At 38.7% G+C, this 24,417-nt stretch overlaps 1 protein-coding gene across 1 annotated transcript; it reads left to right on the top strand.

The window, feature by feature from the left end:
* The first annotated feature begins 3,905 nt into the window (after positions 1-3,905).
* On the top strand, positions 3,906-14,280 carry LOC103457335 (adenylate kinase 7-like). Its single transcript, XM_008397374.3, has 18 exons — positions 3,906-4,097; positions 4,185-4,331; positions 5,781-5,895; positions 6,000-6,094; positions 6,196-6,306; positions 6,432-6,515; positions 7,018-7,106; positions 7,200-7,290; positions 7,390-7,467; positions 7,642-7,791; positions 7,932-8,060; positions 9,812-9,920; positions 10,788-10,916; positions 11,005-11,076; positions 11,170-11,367; positions 13,509-13,726; positions 13,802-13,960; positions 14,043-14,280. Exons 1-18 carry the CDS (start codon positions 4,011-4,013, stop codon positions 14,076-14,078), a joined length of 2,097 nt encoding a protein of 698 aa, XP_008395596.2. The 5' UTR covers positions 3,906-4,010; the 3' UTR covers positions 14,079-14,280.
* Positions 14,281-24,417: the final 10,137 nt, after the last annotated feature.

Here is a 24,417-nt window from a genome sequence, read left to right as displayed (position 1 = left end):
GACTGTAATGTGAGAACATGTCTGAGTAATTCAGTTGCCAGAGACAGGCTGCTTGTGTCATGTCATGGTATGTGTGTGCTGAGTGAGAGGGGACGGAGCGGTGGGGGGGGTGTGCAGCCGAACAGCTGAAATGCAGCGTTGTGAGATGGGGAGGGAGGCTGCAGACCTCCAGAGAGCCGAGGCGACATGTGGGGAGCGACGGCTGACGCTCCTCAGCTCTCATTGGCTCCAGTATCTCCTTTTAGGGGAATGGAGTGTGGCCGGTGCCAGTAGCGGCACGCACTGAAGGTAGGAAGATGGCAGCTCAGGATCCTTATTCGTCACCTTGTACTGCCTGCAGAGAGCCTGTGTTCTCCCCTTGAAGCCCCATCAGGCCTCGGCGAGGGCAGCAGGAATGTAAATACCCCCCACCCGTTACTCTATGAGAGCCCTGAGGTACTCCATTTGTAGACATGTGCAGGAAAAAACACTACTAACCCGTTTGAATGAAAACTCATCTTCACTCTGAACCACAACATCAGAAGTATTCTTAAAGGGCCAGTTGTGCCAGAATGTATTGATCAAACTGTTAAAATATCAGTGAATCCATCCATCCATTTTCTAACACCCTTGTCCCTCAGTTGGGTCGGGAGGGTTGCTGGTGCCTCTCCAGCTAACGTTCCGGGCGAGAGGCGGGGTCACCCTGGACAGGTCACCAGTCTGTTGCAGGAAAACACAGAGACACACAACCATGCACACACACTCACACCTAAGGGCAATTTGGAGAGGCCAATTAACCTGACAGTCATGTTTTTGGACTGTGGGAGGAAACCAGAGTACCTGGAGAAAGCCCACCATGCACAGGGAGAACATGCAAACTCCATGCAGAAAGACTGGGGCTGGGAATCGAACCCAGAACCTTCTTGCTGCAAGGCAACAGCTCTACCAACTGCGCCACTGTGCAGCCATCAGTGAATCCTTAAAATGAAATATTATTTAAAATCTTTTCAGTCCCTCCAGGATTTTGTGATTCTTTGTGATTTTTTCCAATAAAAATCAAAGTGTATGTGGTGCTAATTATTTATTTACAGGAAATGTGACTTTTTATTAGTCGCTTTATAGATCTGATCTGCATAATCTGACATCAGTTAAAGCTGAGACAGTTGTTCAATAAAAGTAAGAAAGTTTTGATAATTTTTGAGAAAATCTGCAATAAACTCCCAGTTATGTATTAGTGCAAAAAAGTGCAGGGTTTTTTTTTTGAGTTTGCGTGAATTTCCACAATTATTTTCAAGAAACTAGAGGAACTGATTGATATAATTTGGCAATAAACAGATAAAAACTGCATTGATTCGATTGATAACAGTGTTTAGTGTAGAATCTAGAGGGCCACGTAAAAAGCTATGGCGGGCCAGATTTGGCCCACAGGCCTCAAGTTTGACACGTTTTCAGTCAGCGTTTATATTCACATTGTGATTCTAAAAGGTTTCACTCAAACCTTTGCGTTTTTATTCTGCCAAAATGTTTTATCTTGCATAAAAAGAGGAAAAACATCTTCCTTTTTCTGTATTTAGAAGAATTAAAATGTTCGAAACAAATGAAAGTGTGAAAAATGGGGCTACTTACTGTCACATCCAGGGAGAAAGAATATGACAATCAAGAGAATTGTAAAGATTTTTGAGTCAATTTATGCAGTAATATAATATTTTAACACAATGGATTCCAATAATTGTGGAGAGTTACTGTATATGTGTCTTAAGTAAAGCTGCCAAGATAAACATTGGATGTTCCACACATAGTTTGAACCTATAATCAGGCTACAGTGAAGCTTCTACGTTTACTTTTTTACAGCATCATCATCATCAGAGAATTCAGATTTAAATTCCTGAAACTCTGACTGGTGGAAGAAACCAGCGCTTTGTTTTGTCAACAGCTCTGTTCAAGTCAAAGAAGCACTTTTTGGCAGAATCCCTGCAGCTTCAGGAGGAAGCTGATCGCTCCTAAATGGGTCACGGCGTTGAGGGACATTCGTCCTTATAAGGTAACGCAGGAAGTCCCTCTGTCTTGACAGCTGCCTCCTCTGCATTTTCAGCCTCACACACTCAGGCAGCTGCTGAGATCAACTGCTGTCCAGCACAGACAGGATTATGTTCTCTGACCGGTTATATAAATGTTTTGTGCAAACTTAACCCACAGCATAACTATGTTTTACTGTGGATTTGATGCAATAATTTGCTAAATCAATAAATACATTGAAGGAAAACTCATCTAACAGTGTTGAAATGATTCATTGTAGTCATTCTGATGAAATCAGCAGAAGTTTTAAAGGTCACACCTGCCTGTTGCAAACAGCTGACAGTTTTTAACAAACCGATATTCTATTACACAGGTGTCAAACTCAGGGCCTATAGGCCAAATCCAGCCCACCATATGTTTTTATGTGGCCCTCTAGATTCAAGACTAAACACTAAATATGCTTAAATATGACGTTATCAATCAAATCAATGCAGTTTTTATCTGTTTACTGCTAAATTATATCAATCAGTCCCTCCAGTTCCTTGAGAATTATTGTGGAAATTTATGCAAAATCAACAAACCCCCATATTTTTTTCTTTATCGATATAAAACAGTTTAATGTATTTGACTTACTTTTTATTGATTATTATACAAACAGATAATAATTCTGTATTGATTTAAATATTTCAAACCTTTACAGTTCCTAAATAACCTACAGAATAATTATTAAACCCTTTAAACCAGACAGCCTCTTATTACCGTATTGAGAACCGATTACTATACATGGTAAAACCCAACCAATCAGTCCTCATTCAGTGTCATTGTGCTTTGAATAAATGACTGGCGTGTTTCACTGAGTGCCCAGATCCTTGCGAAGCAGACGCCGTGAAGAGCTGATAAAGTCAGCCCTATAAATAAATGGGGTGCTTTGAAAGTTTCCATGTCAGCACTCCATTGTCCTGCACAACGAGGGGATCGACTGGACCGCAGACGGGGCTTGTTTGTGCAAATAAGGAGCCCAGGGAGGCATGCTGCTCTGTCTGCAGGGTGTTAATTTGGTATTCCCTGCAGGAAGAAGCCAGTCACATCATCAGAATGGGATTCTGACATTAAACCTCCAAAAGTAGGAGAGAGAAAGAAAAAATTGCCTCGTATCTTTACATTTTTACTGGGTAAAAGTGTAAAAAATAATCTTCATAGTTTGATTGATGGCCACAATTTTAATATTTTCTTCTTTGGGTTTGTCTATAAACACATTTCAGCAAATAATAGCCAATTATTTCTGATTGTACCACATCTGTAATGAAAAAAATATTAAACTACCCTCTTAAGGGGATAAAATATGAATAAATAAGTGTCTCAGCATTTGATGAGTCCTTAAAGTTAGATAAAGTTTTTTTCACACAAATGTAAGTTGGCAGAATACAGATAAAAACTGCTTCTTTAAAATAATTTAGGTACACAACTGAAGTCTCTTGTTATGTGTCTCTGTAGAGTCTGGAGGTCAGGCTGCAAATTAAGTTCTGGTTAAGGCCTCATATGACTTTGAAATAAACCGACTGGCACTTGTATTTATTTATTTGTGGTAGGAAAATCTTCTTGCTCACTCAAACCAGGAAAGCAGCAGTATAAAAAAAAAGAGAGGATATTTTTCTAGTTTTAATCCAGCTTTTCAAATTAGGTGGCACTAAATAACAAATTAAGCTAAGATAACTTCATTCACTTATATGTCAAGTAAAAAAAACAGTAATAAAAAATAAGCAAGCAATGACAGAAAATTATACATGTAAAAAAAATTTTAATGGGTGGAAGCCCCCAATGTTAAAGGATTGTAGAACCGTCCCTGGCCTCCATTTTAACGTAGCTTACGTATTCAACGTATCTCTGGCTGAACCCTACCAACCGTTTCCGAGTCCATAGCAACCGTTAAAACTAGCGGAACCGAGCCGTTTTTGTCTCAGCAGTTTTCCTCTTAACGGCGGTTATTCTGTGTATCTAAAGTGTCCGTTTCTGTCATGGAGGACGAGAAGAAGTCACCGCGTCCAGTTAAGCAGATTTTCGTGAACGACGTCCACACGTATGTTTCAAAGCACGTCGCCGAGGTAAGAGGTGAACAAAGTTCGCCGTTTTGGTACCAGTTAAAGTCAGATAGCTGTGGTACGTACTCTGACTTTATTTTACCTGGGAAGATTATAGGAGAAATTGAAGCTCCTGATGAGTCGGACGATGATGACACAGGAGATGAGTCACCGAGTCCCCCGGACGAACCTGCTTTTCAGGTCGTAGGAACTTCCATCAATGAGGAGAAAGTACAGAATCTACACCAACTGTATGTGGTGAGTCAACTGCTTAAAAGTTGCTCCTATTTATTTAAAGACCAAAAAAAAAATCACGTCGTAAATGCAAACTATTGTGTAAACAAAAATATATATATAATTATGCTAATAAATACCGAATAGTTGCTGATGGCTCAACTGACGGAAGTCGTCAGCACATCATGGATATGAATGTGTTAGTGATGTATTGGAACACTATTTTTTTAATTTGGCTTTTATTCAAATTATTATATTATGGCATAATGTAATAATTATGAACCCAGTTGTTTTTTGGGATAATTGTCAACTGTTACTTTTAGATCAGGGGTTTTCAACATGAGGCCCGGGGCCATTTGTGACCCATAGAATAATTTTTGTAGCCCCCAACCACAAGTGCAAATTGATACAATTTTGGCCAAATTTTGAGGATTTTGTAGTAACAAATGTATGTGGAAAATGTTAGGTACAAAATAAACAGTTTTGTTTTAATATTTAGCTTTTAATCATATCAACATTTTACTCAAAATGTTCAATAAGTTGGTTTAATACAGCAATGGTTTGGGTAGGAAATTTTCAGTGTCATTGCTGCAAATATGAACATTTTCTATGCCAATAAAATAGAAAACATTTGACCCAAAAACATTCCTTTATCAAGACAAACATCTGCAACCATTTTTCTGACATATTATGATTAGTTCTTTTCAACTTCATTGATGCATTTAACATTTAATTTAAAGCTGAAAAAAATAATTCACGGTAATATTATGTTATGTTGCTATTCAAGTAATTAGTCAAAAGTATTTGGTAAAAAAGTTTACTTAAGTACTGAATAACTGACCAAATTATGAATCATTTAATACTTAAAAATTGCATCATTAGATGAACAAAATATAAAGTTAAGTGGAAATTTTATTTTCCATCAATAAAAAAAACGTATAAAACTGTAACAAAAACTGCAGGTGTGTGTCTGTGTCAAGTGAATTGTTGGTTAAAACATGTTTGTTTTTCATTCAGTGGGTAGAAAATCCAGACATTTTACCCAAATAAGAGTAGAGATACTTCATAATAAAAATACTCAGATAAAACAAAAAGTACAAACACTCCTAAAAGTACATTTTGTCAAAAAAAGTTACTCAAATAAATGTAATTGAGTAAATGTAACTATGATTACTGAAAACTCAAAACTACCTCCATATTCTCTTGGCAATAATAAAATTAAATACTAATAATTGTAATTTGGTGTGTTAATTGGATCTTAATCCCTGAAAAACATCAAAGCTTTATCTCTGTTTTGGAAAATGTGTGGATTGAGCTTAAAAGCCTCTTGTGTCATTTCCACCCAGCGATTCAGTGTAAATCCACAATAAATTCAAACTAATTCACCAAACAATAGCTTTACAATTTGAGTGAACAGTTTAAATAAATCATTAAAATGAGTGTTACTCATATCCTGTTGTGTTTTTTTGCCAGTCCCCAAGCAGAGATGAGCTGCAGCAGCTGCTGCTGGAGTGTGATGTTGTGGTTTACTGCGTCACCGAAAGTGCAGCTCAACAGCAGATTGAAGAAGCAACATGGGCATTAGCAGGCAGGAGTTAGAAAACACAACAGTAGTGTTATCGACTGGCTTTCTGATATTGTTCACAAATCAACACTGCCTGTTTTTTTTTTTTTTTGTCTTTTTACAAACAGTCCTTCGGGATGAAATGGAAAGCTTCGAAACCCGGAGATATTTCATCCTCGTCTCCACATTGATGACTTGGACGAATTTTAGGGTTTCAGACCTAGTAAATCCCCCCAAAAAATCTAAATCTAAAAAAAATTATAACATCATTTAATTCTAATATTTCTGTTTTTCTAATATAAAGTTATTAATTTTTTATTTCAGAATAACCCAGTTGTCCCGTTTTTAGAAGAAGATTTTCTCCGAAGAAGGCCTCATCCCAAGTTCAGGAAACACAACGAGCTGGAGAAGCTTGTGCTCAAGATACCCCGAGGTGTACGTGATTTCACTGTTATGATGAATATTTCACTGTCCCACAAAGCAAATTACACAACAACAATGGAGACAAATAAGAAAGCAGTGATTGAACTGTAAAAAAAATATGTATTCTCATTTTGCAGAAAGCATCTAAGCTCAAAGGTTACGTTGTATGTGCTGGATTTCAGTACGGGATGGGAGAAAATCTCTTCCACTACTTTTTTAAGGTAAATATAATAAATCCTTTATGAACACATAATTTGTATTAAAAAAATCTTACCAAGTATTTTAGTGCAAATATCTTACTGCGCTTGAAATGAGACAAAACTAACTTAAAACTAACTTTTCAACAGGACATCGGAGCTTGTTTTAAGTCAATAATTTCTTAATGTCAGTGAAAAAGTTCTAATTCTATTGGCGCTGTTACCTAGCAACGTCAGCCCCGTCACCTAGCAACCCAGTTCTAGTTCCATTGGCAGATTATTTCACTTCTAACAAGACATTTTCCCATGTTATACGTTAATTTATCTGCCAAAGTGTTTTTTTAAATAATATTAAGAAATTATTGACTTAAAACAAACCCGTACAGCTTGCCAAAAAGTTACTTTTAACTTAGTCCTATTTCAAGTATAATAAGATATTTGCAGTAGAAACTAGACTAAAATTACTTGGTAAGATTTTGTGTTTTTACAGTGCATTTTACATTTTTTGTCATTTGCATTATTTTAGGTTTCATGGTTGATGGAGGAGCCAAAGGTTCCCATATTTGGAAGTGGTGAAAATTTTATTCCCATGATTCATGTTCGTGACCTTGGAAGGTAAATTTATTTATCGATGTGTAGTGTTGTTGTTGTTGTTGTTATTTGGGGGAAAATCGGATCAAAACTGAACTGACTTCTAATTTATTGCAGAGTGGTCCAAGGCATCATTAAGGCGAAGCCAAGTCCAAGGTACATCGTTGCCATTGATGAGTCCAAGAACACGTTAGAGGATGTTGTAAAGGTAGCATTTTATGTCAGAATTAAGCTACAATATCGTGTGTGTAAACTGATAAAATGTCATAAAATGTTTATTTAGCCTCTTTATCTTTTAACTCTTTAGACTATTAGTGATGTGCTCGGGCCAGAAAAAATCTGCAAGTTACTTCCAGAAGACGCCATCAGAATGAACGCTTTTAAGGTACAACTTGTATAAACGAACTCAAAACAAATCTTATTTTCAATGCTCTTTACCCTTTAATTTTTTCCCCCCAAAAAATCCCAAAACATGAGATGTAAAATCAAACCTGCAAAACAATTAAAAACGAGATGAATTTAATATTGATTCAACAGTTCAGATTGTTTCTGGTTCCAGCCGGAAGAACTGGACTGTCTCAACGTCAACCTGCAAGTGGAAGGTTCTATAGTCAGCGACTATTTGACCTTTGACTGGACGAGTGAAGAAGGACTGGTGAAAAACATCAAGAACATCGTGAAGGAGTACAAACTCGCAAGACAGCTTCTCGTAAGTATTTAACCCTTCAAATCAGAGTGTTGTTTGTGTCAAATCCGTCTTTATCTAAATATTTGATAGATTACAATCCCTTTTTGATACTGAGCTTGTTTTCAAATGACAGCAGTGGGTTATATCTTTATTTTCTGTAGCCGATTAAGATCTGCCTGATTGGCCCTCCGGCGGTGGGGAAGACGACTCTTGCCATGAAGCTCTGCCAGCACTACAAACTTCATTACATCCACGTCAAAAGCATGTTTGATGAGAAAATTACTCAGCTGGTCAGTGGAAACACAAAATGCAATAGAGATACTCAGTGTATACTGCCCCCTTGTGGAAATGATTAAGCATTTTCTCATTTTGTTAAACCCAAGAGTCAAAGTGTTTTATTGTGAGTTTATGTGACAGACAAACACGAAATCTTACCAAGTGTTTTTGGTCTAGTTTCTAGTGCAAATATTTTGGTACACTTGAAATAAGATAAAAGTAATGACAAGTAACTTTTCAGTAAGAAATAAGTGATTTATACCAAGACCTTTTTCTCATATATAATCCAGGGTGTCTAAATAATTTTCATTTTGAGCCAAATCCAGATCATGAACGCTCTTAAAGGGCCGGTTGTACCAGAATGTATTGATAAACCTGATCACAAACTGTTAAAATATCAATGAATCCTTAAAATTAAGCATTATTGAACATCTTTTCAGTCCCTCCAGGATTTAGTGATTCCTTTTGTGATTTTATTTCCAATAAAAATCAAAGTTTTTGTGGTTCTAATTTGGAAATATTTACACTTATTTATTAAGGTAAATGTGACTTTTTATTACCCGCTGTATAGATCTTGGACATCAGTTGAAGCTGAGGCAGCTGTTTAGTACAAGTAAGAAAGTTTTTGACAATTTTTGAGAAAAATCTTCAATAAACTCCAGTTAGTGCAATGTGCCAGTTATCAGCATAAAAGTGATATTTGTTTGATTTTGTGTGAATTTCCATGATAATTCTCAAGAATCTCAAGGCCACATAAAAAGCTGTGGTGGACCACATTTGGCCCACGGGCCTTCAGTTTGACACGTGTTATAAGAGAATTAATTTGCCACTGAAACTAGTATTTTTCCATTAATATTAAGGAATTATTTACTTAAAACAAGCTCCTATTACTTGCTGAAACGTTGCTTAGTAAGTTAGTGCACTAAGATATTTTCACCAGAAACTAGACCAAAAATACTTGAAAAGATTTTGTGTTTTCAGTGAATATATCAGGATTTGAACTAAGGATGAAAGTCATCCATCAACAAGTTTGTCCAAAGTTATTATTGATCGACTGATGATTCATTCATAAGTGACCATTTTCTTAAAACCTTGACTTTTCTCTTGTATTCATAAAATAAAGGGATATTTTTTTCATAATATGTTAAATAAAAAAAAGCACATGGTTCAATTTTAACATTATTTAGTGTTGGTTGTTTTTAATACTGACTGAATAAACAGAAATTTGTGGTTTTCACATCAGCCTGAACTTTGGAGCTGCCACAGTGGAAAAATTGTAATAAAAAGCACCAGTTAATATTCTAAATATAGAGATATAATAAATGTTTTTATGTTTTCTGCAATATTTCCATTTAAAAGAACCAATAATATGATCTTAGGTTTGCTTTTCTTGTCTTTTAAGTTTGATATAATTTTCCATCCCACAGAAAAAAACTATCCTTTGTGTCTTTTTTTATTTTTTATAAAATTTTGTTTATATTCATTTTAAATCCTAAAAATAGTCATAAAATGGGGATTATTTCATAAAAAACAATACGTCCAAATCTTGTGACATTTGGGACTGTAAACAAGTTTTTTGTTTTTGGCTGGCCTGAGAGTACAATAGCTCCGTAGGTTATAAACATTGTCGACTTCTCACTTTACTATATTATGCTGTGGTTTCTGTTTGTCCATCACCAAAAATCTCAAAGTAGAGCCGCTGAAGCTCCATGACAAACATGAAGAGGTGTTTTCTGTTCACCGTGTTTGTTTCTACGTTTTGCAGGAGACGATAATAGCTACAGAGGAGTATGAAGAAGAAATAGCTGAAGACGCTCAAGTTGCTGCACAGGACCAGCTGGAATACATCCAGAGGACTCTGGAGGACAATGAAGGCGAGTCGACAAAATAAAAACACAACAGCAAAGAGAGTTTTCAGTCGATGAAGGCTGATAAATCCCAAATTCTAAGGCACGCACTGTAAAACATAACTTGAAAATGAAAGCCCACCTGCCGCCTTGAAAATGCAACTTAAGTCAACCAGAAAATTGTTTTGGTTTTAACTCTGAAATTAAAGTTCATCAAGTTGATTTAACAAGAGACATTATTTTTTAAGTTCATTAATCTTGAATTGTGAGTTTTAACTTAATGCTGCAATTTAAACCAAATAATTATTTAACAATAAAAAGAAAAAAAACCTGCTCTCACCTAATTAAAGAGCCACATTTCTCTATTATTTCACTCGTAATATCAAGTTAAAACAACTACTTATTGTATATTAAAATAATTTAAATGATTGTTTCAAATTGCAAGAACAAAATTTCTGATGTGATAATGACTTTTATTAAATTCAGCTCAAAAACATTTAGTGTCAACAGGACATTATCCTCAAACTAGTAAAACACAAGAGTCAGATCAACGTAACGCACATCCATCTCAGGATACAAAAACATGCCGCTAAGCATTCTGGGAAATAATTCCCACTCCTGTCTTTTTCTTCTTTCAGTTTTTTTAAGTGCTAACCTAAAAACTCCAGTTTATTCAACAAGTCAGAATAAGTTAACACAACGTACTGCTGTAAGTTTATCTTTCACAAACTCACACATTTAGGTTCAAAATCTAAAACTTGACCAATTTATTTGACTTAAAAAGTAGAAGACAACTAAATGCGGCTCAAATGTTTTGCAGTGTACGGAAATGTCCTTGAATTAAATTTGACTTTATAAAGTTTTGATGTTGTTTGATTTTTGCTGTTTTTCCAGGTGTTGTGACTGAGGACCTGATTTTTGAGGTTCTGCATGAAAAGCTTTACTCCAAGGGATCCAGGAACCAAGGGTTTGTTCTGGACGGCTTCCCTGAGACTCTGGATCAGGCAAAGATGGTTTTTGCTGGCAAGTTTTATCCGTCAATACAGCTTTTGTCAAATTAATGAAGACGCATCAGTATTATGAGTGAAATGGTAATTTTCATTCTGTTCAGATGAGAGTCAGGAGAACCAGGATGTAGATGTACTGTCCAAAATGCCGTGGTACAACAAGATCGTCACCCCAGGTTCTGTTCATAGCATCAACTAGTCGCTGTAGTTAAAATGCATCAACTCACAATTGCTCAAGTGTGTTTTTTCTTCTTCCATATCTGCATTAGAGTACATTTTTTCCCTCGAAGCACCAGATGATTTCCTGTTCACGCGAGTGCAAGAGCTTCCAGAGTCCATAGCTGAGAAGATGCACTACACCCAGGACGAATTCAAGTCTCGTCTGGGTGCATACCGGGATCGCTGCAAAGCTCCAGGAACCTTGTTGGACTTTTTTGATCACCGGGAACTCCATCCAGAATATTTAGGTAGTCTGCAAAACCATAATTGACCACAAGTGGTCAGCACAGCAAGTCCTTTTGCACCTAATACAGGGTTTCCCCCAGAAAACTTGCTAAGCCCGGTGGTCAGGCGGTCCACCGGCAGTCCACCGTGTTTTTGTATTAAAAGATGTTAAGTAGACAGGAAAAGTAAAAATATTACTGGGTAATTATATGCTATGGGAAAACATCGTCAGTGAACTTCTATATAAACACACAACTAGTCTTAAAAACAACCAATCAAAAAAATACAATTAAAATAAATAGAAATTATTTCCACTTTTCTTAAATCCAAATTAAGTCAGAGGCTCCATCAGGCCCCCCAGAGCTTCACGGGCCCCATAAATGCTAATATTTTAATACAGACCACAGATATATAAAATATTTTAATACAGACCACAGATATATAAATGTAGCATTTGTTTATGAGATTATCAATGCTGCTAAATTTGACATAATGGTTTCAGCATACCTAAATCAAAAGATTTTAAATTTAACATTTATACATAAGATTTTAAGGAGCTGCCAAGTTTACTTTGTAAAAGTTCAAAGAACAATACTCATAGTTAGATTGGTTTGTTACCATAACAACCATCTGATGCTGTGAGTTTAATCTTTGAGTTTCATCTCCGTTTGTTCACAAACACAAATTAGTAAACTGCAGTTATAATTTATTGCTTTTTAGGTTTGCCAGTTAAACTACTCCCCCTGTCCTAGATTTCACTAAATCTATCACAGAAGCTGTTAGAGGTGCTGATGTTTTTAGCAACAAGAGAAGTCCCTAAATCAGGGGTGTCCAAAGTCGGCCCTCATCCTGCATGTTTTAGTTCTCTCCCTGGTTTGACACACCTGCATCAAATGATGGCTCATTAGAGGCCTAAGGAGAACATTGACTTGCTGAGAAGGTTGTTACAACCACTAGGGAGAAAACTAAAACATGCAGGATGCCGGACGCCCCTGCCCTAAGTCATATTCTGCTCCAGGCCTCATACAGCCTTGGACCGACGCTGTATGATGAGTTAAACCCGCTGCACTACGCAGAGATGAGCAACAAATGGGAGATTTAATTCAATGCTGCTAATGTGTCTTTAGTGGCTCTTCCATTTCGTGTCTGTTGAGTTTTTAACAAGGGGACACAGAAACTATTTTGGTTGGTCGAGTTTCTGGACGAGTTTTTCAGATGTCCGGTGGCCGCGCACATTAACTCCGTCTGACTCAGTGGACAAAACATTTGATACGGTTTGGTGCTTAGTGTAACAGGAAAAATAATACTAGTAATAATAATAAAATAATATAAAATCAGCGTGACTGCGAGGAGAGCGAAAGCTCCTCACCGGGTCAAACCTGCACGATGAGTGATCAGCACTGGGTCGTTAACCACTAACGCACCGACCAACCGCGAACACAGACATAAACTTTAAAGGGAAGACGGGGCCAAACGCTGGGCAGCGTGTTGAGATGTAAACGCCGCATAATGTTTTGTTCACAAATCTACATAATTCTCACCTCAAAGCACCACTGAAAGCGCGACTACAAATTATTCCTGCGGTTCAGGTAGAGCTGCAACCAGAGCTAAAGCGGTGGGTTTAAACTCTTATCTTAATCAATAACTCCTCAGAACTGATCATAATTCCTCACAGGGGGTTGATGTAAATATCCATAGCGGTCAGCCTGTGTCCAGTTCGAGTGAAAGGAGGAGCGAGATCCGCGCTGAGGTTAACTTAATCCAGCTATGGCAGCGCGTGAGGTGATTGGTCAGCGCGCTGCCTGCTTTAAATGCATAAACTATAAACACATCTTCTATAACCATAACTTTTAGGAATAAATCTGCTCCGGTAGTGAAACGCTGAGTAACAGAAAAGTTCGCAATCCGGCTTAAAAAATAAAGAAATAAAAATAAAAAAAGCGATTTTCCCCCCCTAAAACAACAAAAAAGAAAAAGAAAAATCGAGAAAGGCTTAGCCTGGCGGTGGCGCTAGTAAAGCATGGCGGGCCGCCAGGCCTATAATAAACTGGGGGAAACCCTGTAATATATATTTATGTAAAAGGAGAAGCTGCTTGTATAAAGGAGAAGAAAAAAAATCACCCTTGGAATATTAGGGGAAAATATAATGTTCTTCTTTTCCCAGACATCACCTCAGATGATTCGGAGTACACATGTACTATGAAGAAGATTATTGAGATTATAGGGGAGCCCAAGAACTACGGCGGGACTCCACAGGAGCAGGCGGAGCAGAAGAGAAGGAAAGAGGAAGAGAGGAAGCAGAAGCTGGCGGCAGAGGCAGCGGAGAGGAAGGAGAGGAAGGAGGCTGCTCTGGCTGAGATGACGGGTCACTACGAGGACTGGGTGAGCTCAGAAACTAGGAGCTTTAAAAAACACCAAATAAAGATTGCTTAACGCCTGTGAGTGTGCTTTTTGCAGAAGAAGAACCTGGGGATGGTGGTGGAGCAGGAGTCTGAAATGTTGGAAGCCAAAGCTCTTCCTCTCAGAAACTACCTGATGAAGTACGTGATGCCTTCGCTGGGCGAGGCCATGCTGGAGTGCTCCAAGGTCAAACCGGAAGACCCCGTCGACTTCCTGGTGCTTACGCCGCAGCCCGTCACAAAACTGGCCAGCACGTTGATCAATTTGTCTTTTTTAAGGTCTGTTCTGCTTCTCACAGGCTGAACATCTTTTACGGAACAGCACAGAAGACTGAATGACATCAGATCTAAACGTCATGAACAAATCGAGACGATTTCTGAGCAATAAACTCTTAAGATGTTATGATAAAAAGTACAGCACTTAATCCTCTAAATTCAATAAAAGTAAGTTTTATGCGACGGACAATGTCACATTTTTTGCAAAAATGTGAAATCTGCATTTGTAAATGTTAATTAAATGGCAGATTGAAGAGCTTATCTTTGTAAGTTTCCTTAGTAACTGTTGTGAAATTTTTACATCCTGCATTTAGAGAAAAACAATTCGAGATATTTGACTAAACCATCCATCCATCCATCCATCCATCCATCCATCCATCCATCCATCCATCCATCCATCCATCCATCCATCCATCCATCCATCCATCCATTTTCTTACACCCTTGTCCCTCAGTGGGGTCAGGGTTGCTGGTGCCTCTCCAGCTGGCGTACCGGGCGAGGGGCAGGGGTCACCCTGGACAGGTCACCAGTCTGTTGCAGGGCAACACAGAGACACACAGGACACACAATCATGCATTTGACTAAACCTTTGAACTCAAAATGATAAGTTACTGAACTAAATAAACAGTTTAAATAACAAGGGAAGCAGCAATGTCAAAAGAATGAAAGAGACAAAATACAAGAAAAACATATGATTGATCTTATTAAAAAAAACAAACAGTGAAAACTTAACAAAATGGCACCATTTTTACTTTCAGTTGCATAAAATATTTTTATAAAAATCTAACCTTTAACATTAGTGTTTATTACTTCCAGGATCTACTCTGACCATTAATGTCTTTTACATACACTTAGCTTTTCTTTTGTTTTGTTGATTAATGTTATTTTTGCCACTCTTCAAAAGAAAAAAGACAAGAGAACATAAGAATGTAAGCTGATGTGCACGACTCAGGACATGGCTATAAGAAAATGGCTGCTTGCCTAAAATCTGCCAAATTCTGGAATCAGAGCAATAATTTATGTTTAAGCGAAACATGAAATATTTTCCAGGGTTCTTAGTTAAAAATGACTAAAACAGCTGGAACTGTGATAAATTAATAAATAAATGTTTAGCTTGCCATAAGGCAAAGTAGTGAAAATGGTAAAGGAGGTAAAAAAACTTCAAAACTTGCAGCATTTTAGTATATGTTCATGGCACTGTAAAAGCAAAACCTAAAATTTCCAAGCAGATTGTACAAATAATATGAACACTAAGTGACTAAAATACACTATTAAAACATCTTGTGGTAGAATAAAGTGCAAACTTTTTGCGGGTTTACTGGTTCTGTTCTGTTTGTGGCTGCAGATGGTGAGTGACTCAGTTCTGACTGAGCTGCAGAGCCAACACTTACTGGAAGAAGGATTATTCCCCCAATGTTTCCAGTAAAGATGTATTTCCATGCTGGATGTATATGTGTTTTACCACCAAAGCAAGAGGAACAAAAGTTCCTGTTCTTGGCAACAACCATAAATACCACAGATACAAGAGGTCAAATCTCAGGCATTCCACTGGTAAAGCATCCGGTTCAACACCAGGTGGCGCAGAAAGATTTTCTTTGGAATAGAATAGAAATCTCCTTTTAATGTCCTAAAGTGGGGAAATTATGGTGTAGAAGCAAAACATAAAAAAAGATGTAGATTCACAAACATACTGTACATAAGTGTAAAATTACAACATAAAATAGTGAGACTGAGTAGAATAATTTTTACAAAATGTTCATATGTGTTTGTGTACATCTTACCTAAGATTTTCTCATAAAAGTAACAGATCTTGGAGGGAAATCCAGACAATTAAAATAAACCCAAATACATTTCTAATAAGGATCTATAAAAATATACAAATATTAAGTGGAGTTGGTGGGTTGATTATTGTTGTACAAACAATAACCAGAAACTGGCATCATGGTTTGTGTCAGTTGGTAAAAGTAAGTGCTAAAAGAAAGTAAAGACTCCATCTTTTTGTATCTATGTGTGCGTTTGTATGCGTCTTTGTAGGAAGTGCATTGTAATTTTCTCCAATGTACCATCTGTTGCAAATAAAGGATTTCTTTTTTGCTGATGTTTCCTGTGAGCTTATAAAATTACCAACAGTGCCCTGTAGTCACTATGCATGGCATGAAGGCTGTACTCTCATTTAGTGGACAAAAATCTGGTTCTAAACTTGTATTTAGTTTTCTATTTTCACCCTACTTTTGAATAATGTCCAAGAAAGAAGAGAGGAGTTGTGGACCAGATGTGGTGTGTGCGTTTATCCCTGTGGAAGAGCTGGTGAGAGGACGGCGGTGGTCCTGACCATGTGGGTTTATCTGTTACGGTTCCAGTCACAACAGCCTATACCGCCACAGTGGTGGTCACAAAAACACACACACGGACACGCACGCATGCAAACACAAACACACACACACACACACACACACACACACATGCCACTGAGGAGAGCACTGAACCCTCTCAGTGTTTCTTGTCGCGTCACACACACATTATATCTAGTCTTCACGCATTTAAGAATAAAGTCCTAAATCATTCTGTTTTATTTTAACATTATTGTCGAAGCTGGATTTGTGAAAAGATGTTTATTCCTTGAATTTATTTTATTTAGTCAAGCAAGAAGTTGTTTCTCCAGTCAGACTTTTGTTGGTATTTCAAGTTCCGTTACGCTGCTCTTGACCGTTGGTGGTTACCATAGGAACCAGTAACCGACGGCTCCGCTCCCTGTTTCTGTTGCCTTTGGTAACTGCTACATATTACCGTTTATTAGGATCAGCTGTGTTTTCTTTACAAGCCAGGGGCGGAGCTATAGGGGGGGAGTGGGCGGCTGCCCCCGAACCGGGCCGGTTGGGGGCCCGGGTCTGGAGGTGCCAGGGCTGGAGGAATGGTTTCAAGTCGCTTAAATGTCTGATTATAGACGGAAAAAAGTGCGCCCCCACCTGTTGAGAAAGGTGTATTTAATGTTAAAGTCATGTTAATGTTAAAGAGTTTGACAGCATAATTTGCATTTGTTGCAGGATAGAAGCTGGCCCTGTGTCAGTGTGAGCTGCTGAATATAGGCATACTTTAGTGTGCATGCAAAGCATTCAACCATAACTAGGCCCCAAAGGTCAAGCCTCATGTTTGACCTTTAGGAGTCAACATGTTCACTGTGTTGTTAGGGGAAAAGTGTATTTGATAGTTTCCTGAATGAAGTTGTGCACAGTCCATCAGATTTCAGGTTTAAATGTCTCAGTTGATACCAATTTATAATTCAAAAAATTACAAAGTAACGATTCCACGTTTGACGATGTATTAAAAAAAACAAGAGTACATTTCTACCAATTTTTTTAGATTAATCCCATACATTTTTTTTTTAAAAACTTGAGAAACTTCTGGGTTTGAAAAGTCCAAAATTTTTAAGAAAAAAGTTTGTTTGCTCTAGCTGATTTTCAACTTTTCAAAATCATAAATTTTCAGGGTTTTTTTCTTGCAATTTTTTTACTTTTCAAACTCAGAAATGTCCATTTCTTACTAGTTTCTCTTGCATACAGCCCCCATACGTAAACGCTTGTAAGACTTCCTGTTGTAATAACTTGTAATAGGATGTAATAAGCGCTGCATAAACAAGCTCTGAATGCTAAGCTTCAAAGTCTAGTTGATCTGTTAGTTAGCAAGAAAGACACTTTCCATTTATTCTGAGTTATATTGTATTAAATTGTTCTCTTTCCAGTTGAACGCCCCTGATTTTTACAACTTTGCAGAAAAACAATAAAATTTCCTCTATTGCAAAAATAAAAACTGTCTACTCAAATAAATCTTTACTCCAGCTTTACTTCAAACATCTTCTCCACTGTATCATAATGTTGCACATTCTTCAGAACCCCATCCAGATCAGTTCATCACACATGCTTTACCTCATCCAGTAACCTTTTCTTTTTGGGTTTATGATCAGATGGCAGTCTTATTAGGAGTGAGCAGCTAACTCAGACCAGTTCCTCTGGGGCTGTGAAGTTCTGTCAGATCATTCTTTATCCTTTTTTTTTTTTAAGCATGTGGGATCCTGCTGCTCCGTCTGGCAGACATTTATGTTTGTGTGTGCAGTTTATGTTTACGAATGTATATTTCCAAAATGAATCTTTTTATTTATCTGAAGTACATTTCTGATTTATTCCACTTAGTGTCAGATTAAGGAGTTAATAGTTGGACGTTTTTAACCAGCTGTCAAATTTGTGTATGAAAATCCCGAATCTCACCCAAAACAAATGTGAGAGGCTAACGCTAGCGGGTGAAATGACTTGTGTTCTTATACCAAAGACTAAAGAGAAATCCTAGAATTGCTCAAATCCAACACAGCTCCATCACTGTTTATATTTTGCAAAGAAAGACGTTGCGCTCAAGTTTTCTTCAGAGGTTTTTGTGTCATCTCCTGCAGCAGTTCTTGGTGAAGTGCCACCACAGGCGAGGAGGGGAAAAAGGTTTTTCCAAACAGTTTGGATCATTTGACACAGTGCAGCAGGAAAGAGAACATCACCTGCTGAAAATGTAACAAATGTGCAATTTGGAGGTGTGTGCGTGTCCTGTGACATGAAGCCCTTGTCAGATTATTGTATCTATTTGCTTTGCAGTTTTGGATTGAATTTCATTCGAGCCGTGGCAGTGGTGGGATGTGACGCAAAACCGGATGGACTTAAAATTAGAACTTTAAAATAAATAACTTTGGGTGCTGCCAACCTGCTGTGATGAGGTTGCATTTTGGGCAGGAGGTTAAGATGGTTTGTCAAACCGCAATTTTACGACAATCAACACACACCAGTGTGTCAGGACACAGATTAATGCACAGGTGTAAAACTCAAGGCCCGTGGGCCAAATCTGGCCCACCATAGTTTTTTATGTGGCCCTCTAGATTCTGGACTAAACACTAAGTGTGATTAAATATGATGTTATCAATCAAATCAATGCAGTTTTTATCTGTTTACTGCCAAATTATATCAATCAGTCCCTCCAGTTTCTTGAGAATTATTGTGGAAATTCATGCAAAATCAACAAATTCCCACACTTCTCTGCACTAATAATTAGAAGTTTATTGAAGATTTTTCTTAAACATTGTCAAAATCTTTCTTACTTGTACTAAACAGCTGCCTCAACTTTAATTAATGTCAGATTATAGTCCATAATCTATGCAGCGAGTTATAAAAAGCCATAAATAAGCGCAAATATTGCAAATATTTCCAAATTAGTACCACAAGCACTTTGATTTTTATTAGAAAAAAACAAAAAAAGAATCACGAGGGACTGAAATCCTGGTGGGACTGAAAAGATATTCAATGACAGTATTTAATTTTAAGGATTTGTTGATATTTTACCAGTTTGTGATCAGATTTGATCACATTCTGGAACAACCGGCCCTTTAAGAGTGTTTATGATCTGGATTTGGCACAAAATGAAAGTGAGTTTGACACCGCTGGATTAGATGCTTTAGCACCCGGGTCCACCTCCACTGGATCCAGAAGGTTTCTGCATTTTCAAAACATTTTGGAAACTTTTACGCTCCTCCATGCAAAATACAGTCAGAGTACGCAGCTAAAGTTATGAAGCTGTCTTAAATCGGTGTAAAGGGAACATTGACAAATTATATTTCTGTCTGGTTAAAGACGCCTGGTAGATTTATGACACTGACCTCCAAATGACTTTACATAACGCCACAACTCAACTTTATGTTGACAGTTAATGTGCGTGTCTGTGGTTGTTTACTGAGTAAAACCAGGACATGAGCAGCAGCTTATGTATGGAACCGAGGCCATTTTAATGTGAACTGACCAGCCTTTCTCCCATGTGCTTAACGGCTGCTGAGTCAACTCACAAGAAGAAGAAGAAAAAAGAAAGAAAGAGTGTAAAGGACAAAAAGCAGACGGCACAGAGGTAGAGCAAAGTGTCAGAGCTGCACTTTCCATCCAGAGCAGCTGGATTTCAGTTAATCTAAACACAGGCACGGAAAAGGAGACAGAATTTTATATTTGCAACTCCTCCCAAAAACACTGGACGAAGCTTAGCTTTGGGTGAGAGTGTTTGTCTGGACTTGGGTCATGTGGTAGGCCAAGTTTTTAGAGAACCAGACCTCATTTTAGTGAGGTTTTATATGAGTTATTCCCCAGCCTTGGAGACTTTTGCATGGTTTATTCTCACAATTTTTAAAGGGTTTTGCTTCCCTTTGCTGCACAGATGATACCGAGGCCCATCGCCTCGTAAAGCCCGGTAACACCTCTGATCTGTCCTGGGAAAATCAGCTACAGATGTGAAGAAAGCTTGAACACTGTTACTGTCCTGTCATCTGTCCAGAAACTGGATTTAGAACGTGTAATAAGAGAAAAACCTATTTTATCCCGCGATATATGATGAAATAACTTTGACCTGAATGAAAACGGTATAAGAGCAGCCAAAGTTGCCAAATTGGTCTAATAATGAGTGTTTATAAAATAAGATGTATCCCCATAAAGAGGAGTTTAAATGAAATTTAAATCACCAGATTCCTTGTTTTTACCGCCGAAGCTCATAATGAAAACCTTCAGTCTCATGAGGCTTTGACAGAAAGTGGCATGTTTAGCAGAGAGAGAAAATCCCCCAACCCACAACAAGCCCACCACTTCATCGCTCCCAAACAGCAGAGATGGTACCGGCACCCAAAAGGTTCAGCAATTACATTCAAATGAGCTGTTTGGAGAAGCAGAGAAGCTAAACAGGAGGGCAGATCATCTTCCACTGTAATTACAAAACCCGAGACGCTGCAGGTAAACAGCTCTCCCACACGTAAGCAAGAAACAAACCTCTTTAATTCAATCCAATTTTATCTTCTTTTAACTCACAATTGGAAATCTGGGACAAGTTCCCTCTGTTGTCGTTTTCCTGTTTGTAAAATGTTTGCAAGTAGAACTGATGCCGCGCTCAAACCAAACGCGTCCAATGCTTCGAGTTCGACGCGCGTGCACTCTGAAGTCAGACGCTTGCAAAGGGTTAATAGATAAACTTATCCTACTGATATAAAAATAACATGTTAAAAATTATTTTAACATGTTAAAAGCTGAGTGGCTTTGTTAATATTCTGTCCTAGAATGTGGTTAGATGGGCCCTTTTTTGTTGTTGAGCTCCTGCTCCTGTAGTGGCCTCTGCACAGCCCTGCACTTTGGAGCAGGTGCGACGTCACTCTTGGTTACCTGAGTCTGATTGAAGCTCCCAGGTTGTTTGTACAGCTGTCCATGTAATGAGCTCTTTGGGGGTCTGTCAATGCTTAGCTAATGTCTCAGGTTGTGTATGTTTGTGGAGGTTAGGTAATGTCTCAGCCAGTGGCGCAACTACACATTATTCAGGTGGATGCAAAAACATAGATCGGCGCCCCCTCCCCCCCCCCCGACCGAGGGACGGGACGTCAGGGTGAAGGAGCGACGCTCACTCAGCACCCCCCCCCCCCCCCCCTCCCCCGAGGCGACGATACGTGAAGGGTAAAACTCGCTACATTTACCTCGTTATGTGCGCGAGGTGAAGGAGCGTAAGGCGCGCATTAGTGTACGGGAAAACATCATCGGCGCGCCGCCCCCTCCAGACGGGGTTTTGGCGCCCCTTCTGGTGCAGAAGAAGGAATGTTGACACGCTGAGACCAGTGGCGCAAAAAGTGGGTATGCAGCGTATGCAACGCATAGGGGCAAATGCGTTGCATACGCTGCATACCCACTTTTTGCGCCACTGGTCTCAGCGTGTCAACATTCCTTCTTCTGCAGGTCTGATGACTGAAATCACACAGAATAAACAACAGCTGTCACACTGGCTTGGAAATAGTCTTGAATCACTGAAACTAGTCAATTAACTATCAATTTAGTGAAAGATTCTAATGCTAATGTTAGTGATGGGTCCAGCAACACCGACGCACCGGCGCATGCATCAAGCCCATACACCAGTGGTCCCCAAACTTTTTCCTGTGAGGGCCACATAACTTTTCCCTTCTCTGGTGGGGGGTCGGAATCAGTTTGTAACAGAACAAGTGTTACACGTTTATCACCTGCGCTGCCGGAAATTGTTGAGGAGGGGGTGGGGAGGGGCGTTGCGCGTTTCTTGATTGATTTTTACCCAGAAAGCACATGGGCAAAAACCGTTAGTGAAACGGTCACTGGGACTGACTAGTATATATTCCATTGAGGGAAAGCAGCATGTTATGTTAACATAAAGGCTCCTTTTGAAGTATAAGCCGTTGCTTACAGGCATTGCTTCGAAGAATTCGACCTGGAATGCGGCGTTTATAACGTGTGTTCATCTGCTCTACCGCTAGCAAACAACCGTACTGATTAAATAACATAAAAGTCAAGCAGTTCCCTAAAAGTCCAACAGATGGCAGCGTCTGCCACAGTCTGCCCGTTTCCTGCCGCAATTGCCTTCCCCTCTGAGCCCCCAGAGTCTGCAGCAGCCAGCACTCCGCCCGGTCCCCCAGAGTGTGCAGCAGCCGGTCCTGGAAACGCCCGCCGCTTCACCTGTTCCGCCTCCTGCATAGCCGCTTCACCTGTTCCGCCTCCTGCGTCGCCGCCCCCCGCGGCTCAAGCTCCGCTTCCTGCGTCACCGTCTCCCTCCCCGCGGCTCAAGCTCCGCCTCCGACGTCGCCGCCCACCGGACCTCCCACGAGAGGTCCACTACTACCTGTGCCGTGGTCGGCCCCCGGAAATTTTTCCGTGTTTCAGTTCCTGTTTGGTTTAAGTTTTGTTTTCTGGACTCTGGCCCTCCTGTCGTCGCCCCTCCACCCAGCCTGTTGGGTTGTTTTTTGTTTGGGACTGTTTTCAAGGATTTTATTTAAGAAAGAAATATTAGATATACGTTTGTAATTTATTACATCATCTTGATGGAGAGGAGGTTTCTTAGGTGTAATTACAGCTACGTTTTTTACTACAGTCAGATTAATCGTATCTCAAATGGGGGCAATAACCAAAAGAAACACTTCTTGGTCCAACTTGCAAGTTGCAGGTTTAGTTGAAGCTAATATTTGTTTTCTCTCTAAGCTCAACTGAATCAAAACAATCATAGAGCCGGTTGTTCGTCTTAATCCCTCACATTAGGACGAACAAAGACAATAAGTTAAGAGACTAATATTCTAATTTCAGGCTGTCTATATTAAGATGTGGTTTTATTGCGGGGCAATTTTAAATTAGGTGAATGTATGTTGAATAGGTTGAGCGATCCTCGGCCTGAAAAGGTTCGAGAAACGTTGATCTAAACCAACGTCTTTGTGGTCAGATCCAAATTATTCCCTGATGTAATCCTCTGTAAACATGTGACGGCACCGTTTTTGGTTAGAACCGGCAACAGACAATTACAGTACCACATCTCGGTTAATCCAAGTGCAAACGCAACATTACATAACTGATTCGGAAACAAGCAGCAATCCTGTTGGCAACTTCGGCAGCAAAAACGTATCAGATGTTAGCTGCAAAGTTCACTCAGTCTTGGAGCAATCACATGCTCAAGAGGGCAGAGGTGCTACATCCCTTAAATAATTACTTTCAAATGGAAAAAAGGACATTATGAAACTGTTTTTTGTCAGTGGAAAAGGTCTGCACACATAAAAAAAAGCTTTCATGTATCCCTCTCAGTAAATTCAGGCTTGTCAGATGTTCCAACGAACACACCTAATGGCAAGATTTATGCTGGCGCAGCAGAAGGAACCGTTCCAACTTCAAATACTTGCTGGAGATTTTTTGTAGTTTAGCTCAAAGTTGTACTTTTCACTGAGTACAGTGAAAGACGTTCACATATAAAAATAAAACCAGGTTTCAGAAACTTTTACATAATACTTTGTAGTTGTTTTCCTCTGTGAATTATTATGTTTACTGGTGTCAGAACGATGATGAGCCACGACTGGAAAACCATAATTAAATGGCTCCTCTGTTTTGCAAACAATGTGCAAAAACACAAAATCCTACCAAGTAATTTTGGTCAATTTTCTACTGCAAATATCTTGTTACACTTGAAAGAAGACAAACTAACTTACAAGTAACTTTTCGACAAGATATAGATATTTGTTTTCAGTCAATAATTCCTTAATATTGATGAGAAAGTTCTTGTTGTATAGGCAGATAAATTAACTTATAACATGGGAAAAATGTCTTGTTGTAAGTTAAATAATCTGCCAATAGAAAAAGTACTTTTTCATCAATATTAAGAAATTATCAACTTAAAACAAATCTCTATAGTTTGCTAAAAAGACACTTGTAAGTTAGTTTGACTTACTTGAAGTTTGCTGAGATATTTGCACTAGAAACTAGACCAAACACAGTGCTGCTCCCTTAAATTATTCTAGTGCTAATAAATCTAAAACCACAACATTTTTAGTTTATTTCTGCCTCTTGTAAAAACAGA

The sequence above is a fragment of the Poecilia reticulata genome, chromosome 21, assembly GCF_904066995.2.
Source record: "Poecilia reticulata chromosome 21, P_reticulata-male-v2, whole genome shotgun sequence".
Lineage (NCBI taxonomy): Eukaryota > Metazoa > Chordata > Actinopteri > Cyprinodontiformes > Poeciliidae > Poecilia > Poecilia reticulata.
Note: the sequence above shows the minus strand (reverse complement) of the source record. Positions and strands in the feature narration are given on the sequence as shown.

What these genes read in the sequence shown, in the direction of transcription:
- LOC103457335 (XM_008397374.3), top strand. Translation starts at nt 4,011, where the DNA reads ATGGAGGACGAGAAGAAGTCACCGCGTCCAGTTAAGCAGATTTTCGTG. An exon ending in TCTTCCACTACTTTTTTAAG is followed by an intron (nt 6,516 to 7,017) that starts GTAAATATAATA and finishes GCATTATTTTAG; the next exon opens with GTTTCATGGTTGATGGAGGA. An exon ending in ATGAGAAAATTACTCAGCTG is followed by an intron (nt 8,061 to 9,811) that starts GTCAGTGGAAAC and finishes TACGTTTTGCAG; the next exon opens with GAGACGATAATAGCTACAGA.